At 36.3% G+C, this 24,280-nt stretch overlaps 1 protein-coding gene across 7 annotated transcripts in view; it reads left to right on the top strand.

Annotated features, from left to right (window-relative positions):
* Window positions 1-19,327, top strand: part of LOC114332101 (neuroligin-4, Y-linked) — a 238,137-nt gene extending 218,810 nt beyond the window's left edge. For all 7 annotated transcript variants that reach the window (XM_028281820.2, XM_028281823.2, XM_028281822.2 and 4 more), the window contains exons 8-9: window positions 12,466-12,581; window positions 17,261-19,327. In XM_028281820.2, coding sequence (XP_028137621.2) covers window positions 12,466-12,581; window positions 17,261-19,218 — 2,074 coding nt within the window. In that variant the 3' untranslated portion in view covers window positions 19,219-19,327. The remainder of the gene's footprint in view (window positions 1-12,465; window positions 12,582-17,260) is intronic.
* Window positions 19,328-24,280: the final 4,953 nt, after the last annotated feature.

The following is a 24,280-nucleotide window of genomic DNA, read 5'->3' as shown; positions in this document are numbered from 1 at the left end:
GAGACGTAAGCCGAGAAAATTCTGGTATACGTGGAATCGACGCACGGTATATTTGGAAGGTCACACCATAGCTAGGTAGCGAAGTCTGGAATGATCGAGTATAACGTTATTTGCTATTTAATGGGAGCGCGCTTTTATTTGAGTTTAGTGTATAATATAAATTCGTCTGTAACTTGTATAGATAAATTCGTATAAACGAACTGAGAGTATTATTTTAACTGTAATTACGTAACAGTAGTGTCGGTGTGAAGTAAATTAAGAGACTTTTGAACTTTATCCGTCGGGAATAATCGGAGTGCGTTAATTGTTCGGTATTCGGAAAGACTTTTGAACTTTATTCGTCGGGAAGAATTAAAGTGCGTTAATTGTTCGGTATTCGGAAAGGCTTTTAAAAGACATTGTGAAAAGTATGTGTGTGCCGACCAAAGATGTTGCTAGACGAACTTTCCGTAAAACAGCTCCGTGAACAGCTAGAGGAACGAGATGAAGACAGCAGTGGGACCAAGAAAGTCCTACAAGCACGACTCGAGGAAGTCCTCACGAAGAACGGAGATAATCCAGAGGCCACTTCCAGTCAGCAGAACAAGCAATCTTATCGAAATTAAAAACTGTTTCTCATAAGATTCATGAAACTTCTAAAAAGAATAATGAGAAATTCGACGAGACTTCTCAAATAATTAAAGACGTTTCTCAAAAGATCGATGAAACGTCTAAGATAAATAATGAGAAATTCGAAACCATCTCTCAAAAGATCCATGAAACTAGTAGAAAGGACAACGAGAAATTTGAAAGTGTTTCTCAGGTAATTAAAGAAGTTTTTAGAACAACCGATAATATACAGAAAAGTGTAGACGACAATAAAGAAATCTTAGAAGAAAAGATCAAACAACTAGAGACCGTAGAAGAAAAGATCAAAGAATTAGAGAGCATAATAACCAATGCGAAGATGCAACCACTAGTTAATGCAGTAGCGTTAGATCCTGTAGTGAAAGAAAAATCACCGAGAGACGAAATGTGGCATCATATGAGATTTAAATTACCACCATTTGATGGAAAGTCCTCTTGGTCCATATACCTTAGACAATTCGAAGCTATTGCGACCGCCAATCATTGGACCGAACAAGAAATGGCTGTTTCCTTGACTGCTGATTTACGAGGTGATGCTGCAGATATATTAAGGTCAATTCCCAAGGGTCAAGAAAAATGTTACCAGACCTTGTTCACTCGTCTAGAAAAACGCTATGGGGATGCCCATCTACAACAAGTATACAAAGCACAACTGCGAAGTAGAAGTCAACGAGCAAGTGAGAATCTGCGAGAATTTGAAGCAGATGTGGCTCGTGTGGTGCGTTTGGCTTATCCGGAGGTGCCAGACAGCGTTTTAGAAAAAATTTCGGTAGATACCTTCGTCAATGGGCTGAAAGATGGTGAACTACAGAAAGCTTTACGACTAACAAGACCGAAAGTTTTAGATGAAGCACTTGCTATTGCATTGGAACACGAAACGGCTAGTCAAACTTCACGAAGCCATAGAGTAAGAACCATTGAAGAAAGTGACGAACACAACGATGATCGTCTGGAGGAAATGATACGTAGAGTATTTCGTAACGAGATGTCAAAGAGACGCGAGCCTAGATGTTGGAATTGCGGCGACCGTACAGCCGTCGGAAAACTAGAGCGGGTCGACACCAAGGGGCAACTGCCGACCTCGAGAACTAGAGCCCCCATAGTAACTGTCAACTTTACGTCTCCCGGTGGAATCCACAACTTATACATCGAAGGTCGTATCAATAATAGATGTAGATCGTTTTTGGTGGATACAGGTGCAACGAGAACTATCGCACGTCCAGACGTAGTACGAGGCTATCATAAGTTATCACCTGCAACAGTAAAGCTTAGAACAGCGACTGGTGAGCAAATTAATACATATGGCGAGGCTAATATGTCAATATCCATTGGCCAGACCGCAGTTGAACATCAAGTATTAATTGCCGAGATCTCCGACGAGTTCATATTGGGGATGGACGTACTAAGAAAAGTGGGGGCAATATTGGATGTTCAAAATGGAGTTCTCAGGCTCAATGGTGAAGAGTTGCCCTTTCACGACGACAAAGATGTCATTCGCTTACTAACTACATGCGACGTAACCATACCCGGTAATAGTGAGAAAAATCTGATGACCATGCTTGATGGACACTGTCGAGAGGGAAGTTTAAGAATGGTCGAAGATGTAGACAATGTCGAGTTCCTAACGGCGAAAACTTTGATAAGAGTTCGAGATGTCATCCCTGTAAGAGTTATGAACTTAAGGGAAACTGCTATCAAGTTGAGTAGAGGAGCTTTGATCGGACAGTGTGTTCCCGTGGCTTCAATTTGCTCTATGAATACTAATGAGAAATCATCGAAGTCGAAGTATCCAAAGGAGCTTGTTGAGATGATCATTGAAAGATGCCAAGATCTTGATCATGAACGAACGGAAAAAGTGAGGTCTATGCTGATAGAGTATCGAGATGTTTTTGCTATTGATAAGAAGGATAAGGGCAAAACAAGCATAGTAACGCATAAAATAAATACCGGAGACGCTCAGCCAATCAGACAACAGCCTAGACGACTTCCATTTGCTAAAAGAGATGAGGCCGAAGAGATTATCAAGGATATGGACAAACAAGGGGTAATTGAACCATCGAACAGTCCATGGACATCACCAGTAGTTCTGGTAAAGAAGAAAGATGGTTGAACGCGTTTTTGTATCGACTACCGCCAGCTCAATGCGGCAACAAAAAAAGATAGTTATTCTTTGCCCAGAATAGACGATACATTGGATATTCTCTCCGGTTCTCGTTGGTTCTCCACACTCGATTTAAAAAGTGGATATTGGCAAGTAGACATGGAGCCAGCCGATCGGGAAAAAACCGCATTTTCGATAGATCAGGGCTTTGGCAGTTCACGGCTATGCCGTTTGGTTTATGTAATGCTCCTGCCACATTTGAAAGATTAATGGAGGCATTTTAAGAGGTCTAACATGGAAAATATGTGTGGTTTACTTGGATGATGTAATTGTGGTTGGAAGGTCCTTTGATGAACATGCCAAGAATCTAATAGAAGTCTTTCAATGATTGAGGGCGGCGAACTTGAAGTTAAGTCCGAAGAAATGTCACATGTTTCGACGAGAAGTTAAGTACTTGGGACATATTGTATCGAGTAATGGTGTAACAGCTGATCCTGAAAAGATTGAAGCAATTAAAGGTTGGCAAGTACCAAAAGATAAACATGAAATTAGAAGTTTCCTTGGCCTATGTACATATTACCGACGATTTGTCAAAGGATTTACCAATATCTCCAAGCCCCTAACAAAGTTGACGGAGGAGGGCAAAGAATATACATGGAGTGAAGAGTGCCAAAAAGCTTTCGAACAACTACAAATCGCTCTGATCAATGCACCGATATTAAGCTACCCGGGACAGGCAGGAAAATTTGTTTTGGATACCGATGCTAGCAACAGTGCCATAGGAGCTGTTCTTTCCCAAATCCAGGATGGGCAGGAAAAATTCATCGCTTATTTCAGCAAAGTTCTGTCGAAACCAGAAAGAAACTATTGCGTTACCAGAAGAGAACTGCTAGGTGTAGTGAAGGCTTGCGAACATTTCCATAAATACTTGTATGGCAGAAAGTTCCTTCTTCGAACAGATCACGCTGCTCTAAAATGGCTCATACAATTCCGTAATCCAGAGGGCCAGATGGCATGATGGTTAGAACGACGATTACAAGAATATGATTACGAGATAGAACACAGGGCCGGAAGAGTTCATTCAAATGCTGATGCCCTTTCGAGACGACCATGCAGTGCAAATCGTAATCACTGTGATAAATTAGAGGAACGATTTTGCCCCGTGAGACGAACCACCGTAATTAATGAGCAATGGCAGCCCCAACAGTTACAAGACGCCCAAGAAGATGATCCATGTATAAAAAGAGTATTTTATTGGATGCGGCGAGGTGAGAGACCTAGTTGGCAGAACAATAGTGCACGTAGTCCAGAAGTCAAGGCCTACTGGAGCCAATGGAATTGCCTGGTACTAAAAGATGATCTTCTGTACAGAACCTTTGAGAACAATGATGGTACAGAACCGAAGCTTCAGTTGATTGTACCTAAAAGTAAAGTGTCAGAAGTATTGCGTCAGTTGCATGACGGTACATCAGGTGGACACTTTAGTATTACAAAGACTCTGCAAAAGGTTCGAGAACGGTTCTGTTGGGTGAACAGTAAAGATGATGTAAGAAGATGGTGCCGGAAATGTGAACTGTGTGCATCCGGTAATGGTCCAGTTGGTAAAAAGAGAGCACCCATGAGACAGTACAATGTTGGCAGACCTATGGAAAGAGTAGCAATCGACATTGTAGGTTCATTTCCAGAAACCGATGCTGGAAATAAATACATCCTGGTAGCCATGGATTATTTTACGAAATGGACCGAGGCCTACGCATTACCGAATCAAGAAGCTGCTACCGTTGCAGAGGTACTTGTTAAAGAATTCTTCAGCCGATTTGGTGTTCCCTTGGAGATCCACTCCGACCAAGGGCGAAATTTTGAGTCAGCTCTTTTCCAAAACGTTTGTAAATTCATTCGTGTCAATAAGACCAGAACAACACCCCTGCAACCTCAATCAGATGGGATGGTCGAGAGGATGAACCGAACGACGGGTAAACATTTGTCCAAAGTTGTATCTGAACATCAGCGGGATTGGGACCAACACATTCATTTATTCCTGATGGCCTACCGCTCGGCCCTGAATGAAACTACAGGTCAAATACCAACCTGCCTGATTATAATCCACAACGTCGTCGAGGCTTGTGTCCTAAACTGCAAAGACAATGGGAAGGTCCGTATGAAGTTAAGAAGAGAATAAATGACGTAATATACAGAATTAAGAAGTTGCCAAACGGTAAACCAAAAGTTATTCACACAAATCGTCTTGCACCATATGCTGGCTCAAATGAAACAGAAGAAGCCCGAGTCCTCCCACAGGAGATGAAAGATGCCGCACAGCCAAGTTTAATCAATTTATGTCAAATTACGCAGAGAGAAAGAGTGCTAGATTCGGCGTGACCACAGAAGTTCAGCAAGATCTGTTTGGTGTTCCAGAAAACGTCTCTCTAGCCCACTGTGTTGCCCAAGGCCTCGAGATGACTAAAGGAATCTCGTCCGTATTCAATAGAAAGTTCGGCCGCCTGGACGAGTTAAGAAATCAGCAGCCTAAAATTGGAAGAGTACTGCGATTGGAAGATGGTCCTCGATCTTTGCTGTATTATGGTGACCAGGACGTCTTATACGGACACGCCAAGCTACGAGAACATATGGCGTGCTCTAACTAATTTGAAGAAAATCGTGTGTAATTATGACATCAAAGATTTGGCTTTACCAAAAATATGCCATGCAGTAGAAAATCTGGATTGGAAGATTGTGAGAAGCATGCTTGAAGTGATCTTCAGAGAAACTGGCGTACGAATTACTGTGTGTTGCATGAACCCGAAGATGTTATACCCTTCAAAGACAGTAGACTGTTACTTCTTTTCTAGGGATGTATGCATAGCTGGAGAATCCTGTAGATTCCGCCATCCTGGGCCATTTAGAGTTGCTGATCGGGACGCTCAGATCTTAAGAGGGGAGTAATGTAGCAAAACAATGAATCACCGGCCGCAAGTAGCACCTCGAGACGTAAGCCGAGAAAATTCTGGTATACGTGGAATCGACGCGCGGTATATATGGAAGGTCACACCATAGCTAGGTGGCGAAGTCTGGAATGATCGAGTATAACGTTATTTGCTATTTAATGGGAGCGCGCTTTTATTTGAATTTAGTGTATAATATAAATTTGTCTGTAACTTGTATAAATAAATTCGTATAAACGAACCGAGGGTATTATTTTAACTGTAATTACGTAACAATATATTTTGCGACGGAGCAGCACATTGAAAATCCGAGTTATGAAGAAGTAGTTCAAATAATAAAGAAACTAAAAAACAGTAAAGCGCCAGGAACGGATGGAGTTTCGGCAGAATTGTTGAAATATGGAGGACCCGAACTCTGGAGAAGAATCCATTACCTGATAAAGTTGGTATGGACCAAGGAGCAAATGCCGGATGAATCGGCAGTTGGTCTTATATAGCCAATACATAAAAACGAGATAAGAGGGAATGCCAAAGGGATTCAGACCAAATAGAGCCACTACAGACAACATATTCATACTTAAAACAATACAAGAGAAAGCTTATGAATAGGACATAGAACTATGTCTATATTTATATAGACTTTAAACAAGCTTTTGATAGTGTGAAAAGATACAAAATGCTGGAAGACCTCCGAAATCTAGGTATAGTAAAATATATATCAGCCTCATAAAAATGACGTTGCAGGGTTCAAAAGCCGCAGTTAGAGTAGATGGAGAACTTTCTCCCCTGTTTGACATCAACATGGGGGTGAGACATGGAGACGCACTTTCAACCATGCTGTTCAACCTAGTTTTTTAAGCAGTCATCAGAAAAACCAACGTAACCGGACATATAAACACCAAAACAGTACAAATTACTGCATACGCAGACGATGTCGCCATTATTAGTAGAAGCAAGACACGACTAATGGAGACGTTCAAGGAAATTGATCCTGCAGCACAAAAAAGAGGGCTTAAAATAAACGAAACAAAAACTAAGTACATGACTATCAAAAGAACACCTGAAATTGAAAATAATTTAACAATAGACAACTATACCATTGAACGTGTGGATGCCTTCACATATCTGGGCACAGAAATCAATCAGAAGAATTCTGTAAGTAGCGAAATCAATGCACGTATTTCCAGTGGAAATCGTACATACTATGCTAATAAAAGATTAATGACATCGAAATTATTAGACAAAAGAACTAAAATCACTATCTACACAACTTTGATTAGACCCGTAATAACCTATGGTTGTGAAACCTGGGTAATGACGAAAAAAGATGAAGTCCAACTTAGGACATTCGAGAGAAAGATACTGAGAAAAGTATATGGCCTGGTGCAAAAGAAAGACGGCACATGGAGAATCAGGAGAAACGACGAGGTTAATGAACTGAATGAAGGGTATGACATTGTAAGATTTGTGAAAAGTCAAAGACTGTCATGGCTGGGACAGCGACAAGAAGACATGAAAACGACAAAGAAGATGTTACAGTGGAAGCCGGTAGGAAAGCAGAAAAAATAAAGGACCAGGAGATGGTTGGGTGACGTGGAAGACGACCTGAAAACCATGAATATAAGACAATGGAGGAGAAGGGCCCAAGAGAGATCTGAATAGAAGGACATAGCCAGACAGGCAAAGACCCATCCAGGGTTATGATGCCAAAAGATGAAAGAAGAAGATGTATTAAAAAAGCTTTTTTTGAGCATGAACGAAACTATATTAAAAAATAAATTGTTTCCTTTTTCGAAAAATCTTTTGTAATTTAGGGCCATATAGATATCGAAAAATCTGAAGTAAAAACTTTTCAACAATACCAACAGTAGGTAGGTACTTAAATATAGGTACACTCACCGGGTTTCCATTCATGATATCCTGGATATCCGATTGGGGCATACCTATTGTGTCACTACTCTACCGCAGCCGTCTTGAGCTCTCCGAAGGATGTAGGAGCTGGTACTCTTGCTCTTACCCGTTTTTGAGGCTGTCCCAAATGTGTTCAATTGGGTTAAGATCGGGATTGCGTGCCGGTCATGATAAAACTTGAATCTCGACCCCGTTAAGGTACTCACGGGTGAATCTTCTGGTATGGCAACGTGTATTGGCATGCATTAATCTAAAGTTTTCGCTAGTGAACTGTACAAAAGGTATGACCTGGTCTTGAAGAAACTCCTCCACTTTTCTTTGAGCATTCACACTATCTCTATCGAACATGACAAGATCCGTACGAGCTTTGTAAGAGATACCTCCCCAAATGATTATTGATCCTCCTCGGTAAACCACTATTTCGGTTATAGTGCATGGAGCAAACACTACCTCACACTACCTCTATTGAACACAACAAGATCCGTACGAGCTTTGTAAGAGATACACACGCTGACGTCCATATGACCTCTTAGGACTATTCTGCTCTCATCTAACAACAGTATGTTCTTCCATTCCGTCACAATCTAGTCAGAATATTCTCACACAAAACCAAGTCTAAGTCTAGCTCTACGGTGTTGTGGGAGCAGTTGTGGGGCGCACTCGGCGGGAAGCTCTCAAATTTCTTTCTGTCAGTCTTCTAGAGGTACGTTCACTTACACTAATATTTCTCAGCTCAAAAAGACGCGTACGAGCTTCAGGAGAGATGCAAAAGAGATTTCTCAACACGTTGCTGACAATGAAGCGGTCATTTTGAATTCTAGTGCATCGATGTCGGCTTTGACCTGGCCTGCAGGTGTATGAACCTGTCTCCCGAAATCGTCTGATAGCATCCCGTACCGTAGTCCATCCCCTACATCATTCGGAGAGCTCAAGACGGCTGCAGTAACGGATTGGCACAAAATATCTTCCAATCGGATATCCAAGATATCATGAATGGATTGCCGAATCGACTCCAAGAAGTTCTATGGGCCAGAGGCGGCAACACCCATTATTAATACTCATAATTGTATTAATTAGACTATGATTTTCAAAATTGTGTTTATTACAATTTTCTCAGAATATTTTAAACACTGGATTTTTGCTATGCATCCCTTGATAAACGACTTTTTTCATTAACTTTATTATTTTCTTTTCCTCAAATTTAGTTTTCACTATATCTTTCATAAAATGTGGTCCAAGATTGAGAGTTTTTGCAAATTGAAAGAAATAAAAAGTGGGTGGTTAATTGTGCCGGGGAGTGTGTATAAAGTATTTTCATTAAGACCAGGAATACCTTTTGACATTTAAGAGATCCACAAGGAAAAGAAAATGTTTTTCCTGTATGCATCCCTCTTTTGACATTTAGACCATGGCGCAGAAAACAGACAAAGAAAGTATTCGGAGATAAAGAGTTGGAAGTAGTGATGTTGATTATAGTTACTTTCGAGTATTAGTTACAAATCGTTACTTTTGTATAAAGTAATCATTTACAGTATTCGTTACTATGATTACTTTTGTATTTGAGTACCAGTAATCATATCGAGAATCGCATTTCTCAGTACATATTTTGTATTATTATTAGTAGGATACTTTTATTACTATGATTACTTTTGTATTTGAGTACCGGTATTCATATCGAGAATCGCATTTCTCAGTATTTCGTATAAGTATAAGATCCAATAATATAACAACGACCTTTACCGATCTATTTAATGTATAGAAATTCTGGATAATGAATCTATTATGTTAAAAATTATTAAAAACAAGCGGTGCCCGACATAATTTTGTCCAGACTAATTAATAATTAAAAATGATTTTTGTTTTATAAATTCTACTAATTTTTTTGGTCCGGGCAGATATTATTTTAGATTTATTAGATCATAACAATAAAATACAAATAGACCAAGACATTTAGGAAAAAAATAAATTATTTTTAGGGAAATAGTGAAACAGGAAAAAGTTTTCAATATAAAAACGGACGGAAATGCAAATAAGAATAGTGTGTAGTTATTATTAAAATCTAATATATTTTTATTTTCAAAGGAACTAAGATCTGTGAAATTGTGTGAGTTATCTACCTCGACAAATCGTATGTATAGACATCTGTTTCTGGGTTGTTTCTGCTTTGTTAAATGATATACCTCCCTCTGTTTCATCTACTTCTCAACGCCCTGTAATCCTGTAAAACTCTTCATAGCCTTCGAACTTCATAGATACAATTTTAGTTAACTGTACTGATACCGAACACTCGTGGAATACCGGTCCGATTCCGATACCAACCGATTGTTGTAGATACAATTATCAAAATAGGTACTCGCTCTGATACGATTGGTACGAAGTAACGAAGTAATCAGAGTAATCAAAGTAATCAAAGTAACGATTTGCCTCTGTGTGTAGTAATCGTTACTTTCGGTGTTCGTAAGTAACGAGTACTTTGTAACGAATAGTTACTTTTTCAACATCACTAGTTGGAAGACGACGGGACTCGACTACGCGATTGATAAACGCATCGATAAACGATGCAATACTAATCTCTCAAAGTGAAGATGATTTACAACGTTTGCTGCACCAATTTAATATAACCGCCAGAAGATTTAACATTTTGATTTCCCCAAAAAAGACCAAATGCATGGTTATGAATGGTTATGACAGCAAATCCAATAAGATGTAAATTGGAGTTGGAAGGTCAGATCATGGGCGTCCGCAGGATCAAAACTAGGCGGGGGGCAAATTTGAGAAATAAAAAAATTGGTTAGATAAGCAATAATAAATATAGACGTAAATTGAAAGTCTTCACTGAGAGGGGAGAGGGGGAAGGGGTTTCTCTCGGAAAAGTTTTAAAAATAACGTTTTTGGAGCCAAAATTATAACTCAACGCCTTCATACAAAAATGAAGCAAACTAAATATAATTTAAATATGTTTTTTACAAAAACGTGATGCAATTTTAACAAGACTATTTCCTCCTGGATAAGCTTTCGATTTGTGAAGCAAGATAAATTGTCTGTTCCTAAACACTACCTATTATTTAAACAACAATTTACGCGGATCAATTGTAAATTCTTGTAAAACCTTCTCTACAAACTCTTTCTTTTTTGGTAATATTTGTTTCCGATGAACGCTCATAGAGCTAACGCATTAAGACGATCTTCGACCATTGTACTCCGCAACCATGTTTTTATTCTTCGAAGACTGCTTAACGACCTCTTAACTGTTGTACACGTGGTGCAAGGCAATTTTACCAGAATTTCCAGCAATTTTTTTGTTAACGGATAAAAAGTAGTGGACGCTCGAACCAGTTCAACAAGGGTGCTTGAAGTTGTCTAACTCATTATTAAGGCGTTTTCTATTTCAATGTTCTACCCATACTTCTAGCTCTGCATCTATTCCATATATTTCATAGTGGTTTAAGGATTGTCTCAGTTCTAATTTAAGGCAATTTAAATCAATTTTTGAAAAATGCTTGGGATGCAGAAGACTCAGAGCGAAGCCTGGCGTATTTTCTTCGAAAAACCGTGTCTCTAGAGAAGATATGATAGAAACCAGATACGGAAGAATCATGGATCGCCTCCAGTATTCACTAGGCGTATCAGCTGGTTGATTGCTTCTATGCTGTTGCTTGTTTACAGTTCTAGGGGTAGATAATTCAAAACCGCATTCTTCGGTTATCTTATTGGCTTCGTGCAATAAAGTGTTTGTTACGTTCTCTGCGTTATGTCTGTGTTTTTTTTTCAAATATCCATGATTTGACGAATATGTTCCGCTACCTTTTAAACATTAGTTTGCGCAAATTGTATGCGGTTGACTATAGGCTCTAGGTTTTCAGAATATTTTGCAATCAAAATGACAGCGACGGTAAATCCTGACTTGCATGCCGCAGAATGCAACTGATAAGATGTTTTTCTAGTGGCCAAATTTCCTTCAACGGATAGGGTTTGCAAGGCCTGTACAATTTCAATGATTTTTTTTTTCGGAAAACCCTAATTACCTTGTATTTCTCGGACCACCGTGTTTCACAGAGGCTAGGGATATTTTTGCTATCATATTCCTTCTTAATACTGATTCACGGAAGAAATTGGTTATATCTTTAATAGTGGCAATAGTATTTCTACATATTTATAGTATTATCGTATTATTCACCAATTTTATACTTGCCTCGTCCTCTCTAGGGGGGCAGCTGCCCCCTGCCCGTCCCTAGGTATCACACTATCTAGCTACGGAAAGCTCGAAACAGAAATGGAAGATCGAGTGAATAGAGCAAACAGAGCCGCAGGTTGCCTGAATGACACAAAAAGGCAGAATTTACAAAACCGTCATCAGACTAATAATGATATAAGCGGCAGAAACACGACCTGACACAGAGAGGACAAAAATATTGCTCGAAACAGCGGAGATAAAAACCTTACAAAAAATCGATGGTAAGACACTATGGGACAGAACTAGAAGTACAGATATACGACGGATATGCAAGATGGAGAACATTAATTTCTGTGTAAGAAACAGAAGAGAGGAATGGAATAAGCACATAAGCCGAATGATAACAAATAGAGTACGGCAAGAGACGATTCGCCAATTGGAAGACGATCAGTGGGAAGACCACGAAAACGATGGAACGATGATCATTAAAAAACAACAGAGTCATGTCTATATACAAGAAGAAGAAGAAGAAAGGAGTTTACTTCTTCTGCTCAAATATTTTGTTGTGCATCAAGTGGGCGTACCGATTATAGTATTTTCAAAATCATTCCTAATTTTGACAAAGTGTATATATTTATTTGTAGGTAGTTCTGTTGTATTAATTTATTAAATTAAACTCACGAGTTTTACCTTTATATTTATTGTTGCAGCAACCCAAATGTTCCACGGAGAAATTTATTTATTAATTTAAGTCCTGCATATTGGACCCAATTTGATGTTGACTGGCCAGAGTTTGATAATAAAAACGAAAGGTATTTGGAATTAGGTGAGTTTTATTTTATTGGTAAAAAGATATTTAAATTCTTCTTTTTAAAGTGCCCCCTCCTCAATTGAGGTTGGCTACTACAATTGCAAACTCCTCTCTGTCTTCCTTAAGCTGTTCAAAATTTAGTCCTGTCCATTTTCGGATGTTTCTTAGCCACGATAGTCTTTTCCTTCCTAGTCCCCTCTTTACCTCGTCTTTCTTTTCACTATTAGTTGAGTATATTTTATTGTTTCTCAGTATGGAAGCTAGGACAAATAATCCCCGGACAAATAATCCCGGACAAAAATCCCCACAAATTATCCCTGGACAAAAAATCCCCGGACAAAAAATCCCCACAAAAAATCCCGGACAAATAAGCCCCACAAATTTTTTTGGACAAAATATCCCCACAAAAAATCCCGGACAAAAAATCCCCAAGAAATATTTGCTGAAACTAAAAGTTTTCCTGAAATTTTAACAAATTTCGAATTCCAATTCCATGCTGAAAACTGTATGTGTGTTATATTTTTGTTAACTTTTTTTGGGCAAAATATCCCCACAAAAAATCCTGGACAAGAAATCTCCGAGAAGTATTTGCTGCCGAATAGTTCTCTAAAAGTTTTCCCGAAATTTTACCAAATTTCGAATTCCAATTCCATGCTGAAAACTTCAAAATTTACATGACAAAAAGTGTGAGTTTTTTCAAAAATCGTGAAAAATATAGATAATGAGCTAAGGCCCCCTTTTCACGACAGGCGCTTAACGCGCATTTTGAAAACGCGCGATTACAACTACATATATTTTACTTGAGACCGTTCACATGCCAACGGGCGTCTTAATGACCTAAAACGCGCGTTAACATGTGAACGGTCTTCAGTAAAATGTATGTAGCTGTAATCGCGCGTTAAGCGCCTGGCCTGAAAACGGGGCCTTAGCTCATTCCCCATATCTTCCACGATTTTTGAAAAAACACACTCTTTTGTCATGTAAAATTTGAAGTTTTCAGCATGGAATTGGAATTCGAAATTTGTTAAAATTCCGGGAAAACTTTTATATAAGTAACTATTCGGCAGCAAATATTTCTTGGGGATTTTTTGTTCAGGATTTTTTGTGGGGATATTTTGTCCAAAAAAATTTGTGGGAATTATTTGTCCGGGATTTTTTGTAGGGATTTTTTGTCCGGGAATTATTTGTCCGGGGATTTTTTGTCCAGGGATAATTTGTGGGGATTTTTTGTCCGGGATTATTTGTCCGGGGATTATTTGTCCAGACCCCTCAGTATGTGGCCTAGGTATGATGTTTTTCTAACTTTCACTGTGTTGAAAAGTTCTGGTTTTTTGCCTATTCTATGCAGCACTTTTTCGTTTGTGGTATGCGGTGTCCATGAAATTTTGAGGATTCTTCTGTAGATCCACATCTTGAAAGGCCTCCAATTTATTTGCGGTTGCTGTTTTAAGGGTCCAAGTTTCAACTGCATAGAGAAGAGTCGACCAGGCATAGCATTTTGATAAACGTAGTCGAATTTGGAGTTTTATTCGACAATTACATAGCAGTCTTTTGATTTTTTCGAAAGATTTTCTGGCCTGTTCTATTCTCGATCTTGTTTCTAGATCAGGATTTAGGTTGCTATTGATCCAACATCCCCGGTACTTAAATTTATTGACCTCTTCTGAAATGTGCCCGTTTATTTTACAAGCTTGAGGTACATTCTGGTTTTTTCGGATTGGCATCACCTTGGTTTCCTTAATGTTTATTTTCATGACGAATTGCTCACAGATCGAGTTGGTCCTGTCAATGAGTCGTTGTAGGTCCAAGTCGGAATCCACGATCAACACAGTGTCATCGGCGTATCTGATGCTGTTGATGTTTACGCCATTCACCTTGACTCCGTCCTTGGAATCCTCCAGTGCCCCTTTAAATAGAAATTCCTAAATAGCAGGGGTGAGAAACCTTCAATCTTAATTCTAGCGTTTTGGTTCCAGTATAAGTTCTTTAGTAGTTTGATGCCTTTCCCATCTAAACCGAATTCTTGCAATCTCTCTAATAGTAGATCGTGTCTTACTCTATGTCTATCAAATGATTTTTCGAAGTCTATGAAGCATAAAAATATATCTTTCTGTTGGTCGTAGCATTTTTGGACCAGAACTAGTAAACTAAACAGGGCTTCTCTCGTGGCACCCATGTGATCAAATAACATGTAGATACTGTTTGCCTCTAGACATTTGTTAATCCGACTATTCTGTCTTACACACAGGGCTGCTTTATCCATTAGGCAATATAGGCAGTTGCCTAGGGCGGCAAATTATGAGAGGGCGGCAAAAATACTGTACAAAAAATATTTGTATATAAAAATTAAAATCGAATAACATTTAAGTACATAGTACATCCATCAATGGAATATAAGTGGGCATTCATTTCTAGAAAACAAATTTCATTTTCTTAACACTATTCATTCAAATAGGACAGAAGTCATAAATTTAGGGATTATTGGGGCGTCGGCACCGCAAAGGCGGCGGGCGCACTGTTCTATATTTTTTTTAAATGAATCCTTCTGGGTTATTCGTGGTTAAAAATTTTCCATTTTCATTGAAAAATGACGCCTTTTCGGACGGTTTTTTTGCGAATACCTTAAAAATTATGCATCTAACGAAAAAAACTGTATAAACATTTTTGTAGCTTATGAAAAATCAAAGAGATTCGTTCCTTCATAAGCCTTCTAGTGATAACACAAAAAGAGATATGGTAGCTGAAAAGAAATTTTTTTTGTGTGTGCTCAAATGGGTGTGTTCATCTTAATAACAGAGAAATGATCGATTTTAAGGGTATAATGCTATCAATATCTTTTGCAAGTAACTGCCTGAACCTTTAAAACGACCGCACTGTTAAATTTCGATTACATCCAAACTAAGCGAGATGTGGTGCAACAAAAAAGGATGACTAATTTATTTTAAGATAAAATGCGAAAAATGCATCGTTTTGCTTCTACAATACCTTTTTCTATAGTGTTATTTCTATGTTCAACAAGTTGGACGGGTTTAAAATGTATGAATTTTGAAAAAAATAGGATCAAATTATAGAGAGCATTTTAAATTTTTTTTAAATCTTCCTTTTTCTCTTCATGTATCTCGAAAATGATAATGAGATACAGAAAAGAAAAAAAAATTGTTATCTAAAAGAAAACCTACATTTTTGTAAGGTATTTTTTTACGTACCTCTTATCACTTTCGAATTACATGGAGAAAAAGGAAGACTTTTAAGAAAATTTAAAAACGCGCTCTATAATTTGATCTTATTCTTTTCAAAAACCATTCATTTTAAACCCGTCCAACTTTTTGAATATAGAAATAACACTATAGTAGAAGGTATTCTAGAAGAAAAAAGATGCATTTAAATTCTGGTGGATGAGGGGTTAAACATACTTCTCATTCTTCCTTAAAATACATTAGTCATAAGTTTTTTGCACCATATCTCGCTTAGTTTGAATGTAACCGACATTTAACAGTTCTCGTTGTAAAGGTAATTATACCCCTAAAGTCGACAATTTCTCTGTTATTTTAAGTTGAATACACCGATTTGAGCATGCACCAAAAAAAATCTTTTTTCACCTACCATCTCTTTTTTTATTAAAACTAGAAGATTTATGAAAAAATGAACATTTCTGATTTTTCATAAACTACAAAAATGTTTTATATAGTTTTTTTCGTTAGATGCACAATTTTTATGGTATTCCCAAAAAACAGTCTCCGAAAAGTGTCATTTTTCAATGAAAATGGCAAATTTTTAACCAAGAATAACTCAAAAAGTATCGAGTTTTCAAAAAAAATTATAAAACAGTTATTGCTTAGAATTAGGTTCTCTGGCAACTTCCAGTGTTAGTTTGATAAAAAAAATTCTACCCCCGAGAACGGGTGGGAACCACCCCTAAGTGAAAAGCGTCATAGGATATAGCGTAGACTTTGATTCTGGAGCTATTCCCTACTTACAGTGAAAATATCAAGTAAATTGATGCAATAGGATGGAATTCGGAGCCAAATACCCTCACTGACTACACTACACTAATGGATACCTACATAATTTATACATGAATGCATTCACTTAAAGGTTCATTTGGATACCACAATAAAATCACCAATCACCAATAATTGACATATCTAAATATTTAAAGAAGAGTGGATTGAAATATATTTTCCCTAATTTTGATATTGTTTTCCGCATTTGTTTGTGCCTCCCAGTTGCCAACCAACTTGTCCGCTGAAAGATCATTTTCGAAAATGTCAAGAATTTGAAATAGTCATGAAAATAATTTCCGATCAAGTATGACGCAAGAACGTCTTAACAATTTGTCGATTTTTTCCATAGAAAGTGACGTAACAAAGGCGATAAATTATGACGACATTATAGGTGATTTTTCCAAAGAAAAATCAAGAAAGAAATCTGATGTGATCGAACTGGAATGACAATTTTTATGTATTCTTATTTAAATAAAAAAATCTGCTTGCAATTTTTTTTGCAAAAATGGTACATGCTTGAAGGGCGGTTACTAGAGAATTGCCTAGGGCGTCAATTGACCTAAACGCGGCCCTGCTTACACAAGTTCTCTTTTAAATTCAATGTCTTTATTCATTGACCAGTTTTATTGTGATGTATTTCAATGTAATTTTTATGTAAATATAGGTACTTACTCAAATTTACTTTTTTAGAAATTCCACCTCAATCTCTTATGTTTTATAGAAAAGAGGAAATGAAATACTGGAACGAAATGTTTTCGAGAGTATTAGAGAACAACAGTTTCAACGTGTTCCCGACGAAAAAGCCAGTTCTTGATAATTTTGGGTCAGTTCCACCTCGACGACCAGGGCATCCACCACCTTGGATATACGAGCATTTTCCGAAGAAACCCGGTGATGTTCCAAAAAATTTTGAAAAACCACAATCTAAAATACATACAGAACAATATGGTAAAATAGTTAAAGAGGGAAACGACCGCCCAGATAACATTGTCGAAAATGTATTTGGAAAAATTCTGGAGAAACCTCCTCAAGAGTTGGAACAAAGCTCGTCTGTCAATATCCTTACTATTACTGGGATTGTATGTTTGTTAATCAGCGTAACAGTTTTTATTGGTTTGTATTTTATTTGTTACAGAAGAAGAAAACAAATTCAAGTACAACAGTCTAACTTGAAAAACACATCTAAAGATAATCAAGCATTTCTTATTGACGGATGTAATATAATGAAAATGATTAACACAAAAAAAAGTAACGACACTTATGATGGCGTGAGATCAGAATCGTCTCCAAATTATAAACTTACGAGGCAAATATCCAGTAGTACGATTGATGCACACACTAAAGTAAGAGAATGGATTACACATGAGATTATTCAAAAGTACAGTCCCCATATATTTAGGCGAACATGTTCCAGTAACGAAACTAAAGATCAGAAAGGCTTTCCCAAAAAACATGTATATATGGATGTAGAAGAAAATGGTGATGTACCATTCGAAACATATATTAAGACATCTACAATACGACGACCTAAACCACCCAAAATATCAGTTGAAGTGGATGCTACTTCTACAGGTCGAGGTCCAAGTGTTTTATTGCAAGAACCAATTGAAATGACAAAATCACTTGACAATAGAGTTAATAGATATGGACAAACACAACCTTTAAGAAGATCTTTTACAATGGAAAATGTTCCATCTGAAGTAATTAACTACGCAAAAGAAATTGACAAAAGTATTAGTACTACCGATTTAAACAATACAGTGAGACCTATACATAAGCATACAGTGTCTGATCCTGTAGAAGATTTAGAATATTTGACGAAGACGACTTTAAAAACGTTTGATTGCACTGCTGATGTAAACGTTACGTCAAGGGATGAAAATCATATAGCCACTCAGCTTTCTCCTGAACAATCACTCAATTTAATAAAGAGAAGAAATTTTCCCAAGGTTTTACCTGATTATCCAGATAAAGCAGCTTTAATAAATAAAAGACGATCGATGCCAATAGCTCGTTCCATGACAACAGATGCTTCCTTTAGATATCCTCCTATGCCCCCACCGAGAACTACAACTCTTAATAAACAAGCTAGTCAAGTATATCCCGTTTATATCTCTGAACCTACTTTGGCAGAGGAACCTTATGATGAGTTAGAGACAGTTTGCAATAATTTATACGTTGGTCCAATCTTACCTAAAAATAAGACTGAAAATAAACCTAGTGTAACTAAACATGAAAATAAAATTGATACTTACGATCAACCGAGAGAACCAATTGTAGATGCGGAACCTAGAAGAGCTATGGGCCCCAGTCCAAAAATTGGAAGAGCAGATCCTAAAGTAATCATAAAACCTTCTTTATCAAAAAAAGTTGGTAGTGAAAAACCTAAAAATATTACAAGAGTTGTGGTACCTGACAATCAACCGTTTTCGCAACAAAATTCATTAGATAGATTGAAGGAAGTTAATTCTGACAATAAAGAAAAAGCAAATTTTGGAAAGTTTGTTCACGTAGAAACACAGTGTGAACAAAAGTCACAAGATACACAAAAATCGACATCATCCACTCGTCCGAATCAAGGATCTTTAAGCTCAGATTCTACTCCGTCAGAAGAATCTGATACAGGTACAGTCGTTAAAAAGATCTGAAATTTGGATGTATACGCATTTCTTATTTATTATTACTTTCGTATAAATCTAGTTTTAGTTGAATTTTTTATATTTAAGATGAACACTTAATTAAATTGACATTAAAATACTTCTGGGTTTTATTAATACAGTACGTAAATCGTTCTGCTGGACATAGGGAATAATATTCCCTATGTCCAATAGCCTATATATCAATGTATATTATACATTGAGATAATTGTGGCACCTGCGCTAACCTGTGTTAGTTAAGCTTCTGTACGAGTACGAGTTTAGGTGCAATAGAGCTGTTAGAACGAATATAATGAGTGAGTTTGGAAGCAAGACTCTCCATAAATAAATCAAAAACAAAGTTTATGATTAATGAGTTAATAAAATATTTTTTTAAACTATTTTACACAGACACACTTTTCCCATTCCCTTAGACCAAAAATATTTAGCTACTACATTGTCATGTTTTGACGTACACTTGTGTCAGCCGAAATGAATTATCAATTTTGAGGTTAATGCTAACAACCATATTGTCATCGAGAGAGCGCAGTTGCCACAATTATCTCAATGTATAGTTCCTATGTCCAGCGAACGATTTACGTACTGTATGTATGTTTTCCTTAATACAGACAATATTTCCTACCTAAAAACCTAAAAAAATGAAGAAATGATTGTTAAAAAGCTAAAGACATTATAAGAAATGTGATACGTGATGACCAACAACTTAAAGTAGAAGTAGAAGACTTTAAAATGATATTGCCAATATTTATTTAGAGGATACCTCAACAAACAAAAGGGCCAACTTACGCTTTTACCCTGAGGTAAACGTACGATTTATTTTATCAAAAAAACGCCGTAAGTCGATAGAGGGACAAATTATAAGAAACATTTGTTCGATCAAGTTATTAAAATAAATCAATACTTTTTGAGTTACCTATTAAAGATCAAAGATTTTAATTTTTCGTGAATAAAATGCATGTTTTAAAGCGGTTTTTCATCAATAACTCGAAAATTATAAGTTTTTACAAAATGTTGTTATCATTATCAAAATTAAAATAAAAAATCAAATTGACTTATAAGTAATTGATTGCATATTTTTTTCGAAAAATATTCAAATCTAAATATTCAAGTTTAATGTTGTTCTGAAGTTATTTCCTTGTGGCATTTTTATAATAAACTATTTTTAATGGGAAATAAGCCAGAATTTTACCATAAAAATGATTTTATTAAGGTTTCGAAGTTCAAATCGGGTTTCGTTGTCAAAATACAAAATACTACTAAAATAAACAAAAATGTTGTGCCTAAGTAAAAAAATTCTTCTAATAATTTATTTAATCTGACTCATTTATATTGGCAATTCAGACGTATATTATACATTTTAAAGTAGAAGACTTTAAAATGATATCGCCAATATTTATGAGTTGCGTTCCTGGGACGACTTTACTAAAAGATAGTTCATTCGATTACATGAAATCAATTCCAACTCAAGAATATCCGTCACAAAAAAATCATAGCATGTGATCTGTCTTTAAAAAGACAACCAAATGCAACGATGACAGTAACGTCACAAAAAAATCATAGCATGTGATCTGTCTTTAAAAAGACAACCAAAGGCAACGATGACAGTAAAATTCTCGCGTTAGAGATTCCATAGTAAATCACGAGGGAGAACCAGGAAAAAACCTCGTGATACTATCCCGACATCGTAAGTATTTGGTCTTACATTTAATTTACTTTCAAAAAACTAATACCAAATTCTGACTTTAATATGTTTAAATTATAAATAATATTAATAATATATAGATATACAATAAGTAATACTAAAATATAAAATTTGTACTAACTCGATATGTTATTGACTTACTAATCGTGGTATTTTCTTTCTATTAACTTTCTCTTTCAGTATGGGTAACCACATCCTACTGCATTCTACCGAGGAATTTGCGACACAATTGGTTTCATTTTTCTCATTTTGATTTTTCTCTTTTTACTATCTGATTCTTTTAGGACTATACTATCGGATGTGTTTGTTGTTTTGAATGTTGTTGAAATGTTAAATTTATTTCCTATTGTTTTAAGTTTCTCGGATAGTCCTTTTATATATAGTATTGATATTTTCCTCGTATTATTTCTTGTGAATGTTGTAGGATTCCGTTCTAAGTTGTTCTGTTCCATTCGATCCAATCTTGACAATGATGTGTTTTCAATATAGCCTCATGGATCAGAATTGTTGGATACATTCCTGAATATTATAAACGATCAAGAGACAATAAAATTTACAATGGAAAAGGAATACAATAACACTTTACCTTTCCTCGATGTTTTAGTCTCAAAGAAGGATACTGGATATGAGACTCAAGTGTATAGAAAACCAACACACACCAACAGATATCTCAATTACAAATCAAATCACATCAACGTTAAAAACGGAATCATTAAATCCTTATATGATAGAGCCAAAATGACTTGTTCTAACGAAAATTCATTTTTAGAAGAAAAACAATTGTTAACATATGTTTTATTAAAAAATGATTATCCCTTATCGTTTATAAATAAGGAATTGTCAAGATTGGATCGAATGGAACAGAACAACTTAGAATACCATATATAAAAGGACTATCCGAGAAACTTAAAACAATAGGAAATAAATTCAACATTTCAACAACATTCAAAACAACAAACACATTGAGATCTATTATATCTAAAACTAAACCTAACAATGAACAAGAAAGAACAAAGAATTGCATTTATAAAATACCTTGTGAATGCGAACAATTTTATTTAGGTGAAACATCAAGACCATTGAACGTTAGAATAAGTGAACATCAGTCTTATATTAAAAATAGAGAATTTGATAGATCTCAAATATGTCAACACGCATGGGATAATGAACCTAGAGTTCAGTGGAGAGATTCAAGTAGAGTCCTGAAAGAATCAGATAGTAAAAAGAGAAAAATCAAAGAAGCGGCTCTAATTATGTTAAATGAAACCAATTGTGTCGCAAATTCCTCGGTAGAATGCAGTAGGATGTGGTTACACATACTGAAAGAGGAAGTTAATAGAAAGAAAATACCACGATTAGTAAGTCAATAACATATCGAGTTAGTACAAATTTTAGATTTTAGTATTACTTATTGTATATCTATATATTATTAATATTATTTATAATTTAAACATATTAAAGTCAGTATTTGGTATTAGTTTTTTGAAAGTAAATTAAATGTACGACCAAATACTTACGATGTCGGGATAGTATCACGAGCTTTTTTCCTGGTTTTCCCTCGTGATTTACTCTGGAATCTCTAACGCGAGATTTTTACTGTCATCGTTGCATTTGGTTGTCTTTTTAAAGACAGATCACATGCTATGATTTTTTTTGTGACGGATATTCTTGAGTTGGGATTGATTTCATGTAATCGAATGCACTATCTTTTAGTAAAGTCGTCCCAGGAACGCAACTCATAAATATTGGCGATATCATTTTAAAGTCTTCTACTTTAAAATGTATAATATACGTCTGAATTGCCAATAGAAATGAGTCAGATTAAATAAATTATTAGAAAAATTGTTTTATTTAGCAACAACATTTTTGTTTATTTTAGTAGTATTTTGTATTTTGACAACGAAACCCGATTTGGGCTTCGAAACGTTAAAAAAATCATTTTTTTTTTTTGTAAAATTGTGGCTTATTTCTCATTAAAATAGTTTATTCAAGCTTAAATAAGGGGAAAACTATGCATTTTATAAAATATACTTCTTAACACTTCTTCAAAGTATACACTTCTTGTCAAAGTATTCAGGAATACCTATCAAATGAGCTCCAGAAGAAACTGATAGCATCATAATTAAGCAGGTTATGATAAAAATAATAGGATTCGTTCGAATTTTTTAGCAAAAAGTGAAAATTAAAACACGCCATTTCTACAAAAATTAAAATTTATAGTAATCCATATAGGAAAACACCTCAAGATTCGTGTTCTTTTATCAATGGTCAGGTGCATATCACGTAAGATCTTTATGAGACGATTGAGGACAGTTTTCGTCTTTTATATGTGACACTACTATATTTAGACTGCCCGTGTATATTTAGGCTGCCTCTTATACACCTATAATTTTTTTACTGATTTCGAAATTTTGTTATTTACATTTGTTGTTTCAATTGCTGTTACATTTCATCGCTTTTGTTTACCCAGTCGCCCTCATCATCATAATTGGCTCGAAAATTATCTGTGGATCTTAGCCTGCTCGCAGAGAAGTTGCCACTTACGTAGATTTCTAGCAATTTCCCTCCATGTTTTAACCCTTAGAATCGTAAGGCCTTCTTTCACATTAGCAATCCATCTTCTACGCGGTCGTCCTCTAATTCTTCTTCTTCTTTTGGCATCATAACCCTGGATGGTCTTTGCCTGTCTGGCTATGTCCTTCCATTCAGATCTCTCTTGGGCCCTTCTCCTCCATTGTCTTATATTCATAGTTTTCAGGTCGCCTTCCACGTCATCCAACCATCTCGTCCTGGGTATCTAATTCTTCTACCCTCCGGATTTGAGAATGTCAGTCTATTCGTGTACTCATTTGTGGCAATATGTCCAATATCTTAGTCTCTGCACCGTAAGAAATTTCACATCTAGATCTGTGTATAGCTGATATGATTCAAAGTTACTCACTTACCATATTATGTCACATCCCTATATTCATTTTTTTAGTCCAGACATATTATTTATGTATAAAATAATAATAAACAACTTCAGGCTTTAGTACGGAGAATATTATGCTGGCGAAAATGTATCTTCTTCTTCTTAAAGTGCCTATCCGTTCCGGATGTTGGCGATCATCATGGCTATCTTGACTTTGTTTACCGCAGCGCGGAACAGTTCAGTGGTAGTGGTGTTATACCACTTTCGTAAATTTTGAAGCCAGGAAATGCGTCTTCTTCCCGGTCCGCTTTTACCATTTACCTTCCCTTGGAGAATCAGTTGGAGAAGGTCGTAACGTTCTTGATTTCTCATTACATGTCCTAGATATTCTAATTTATTTGTTTTGATGGTTATGAGAATTTCACACTCTTTCCCCATTC

The sequence above is a fragment of the Diabrotica virgifera genome, chromosome 2 (assembly GCF_917563875.1).
Source record: "Diabrotica virgifera virgifera chromosome 2, PGI_DIABVI_V3a".
Taxonomy (NCBI): Eukaryota; Metazoa; Arthropoda; class Insecta; order Coleoptera; family Chrysomelidae; genus Diabrotica; species Diabrotica virgifera.
This window is presented reverse-complemented; position numbering and strand designations above follow the sequence as displayed.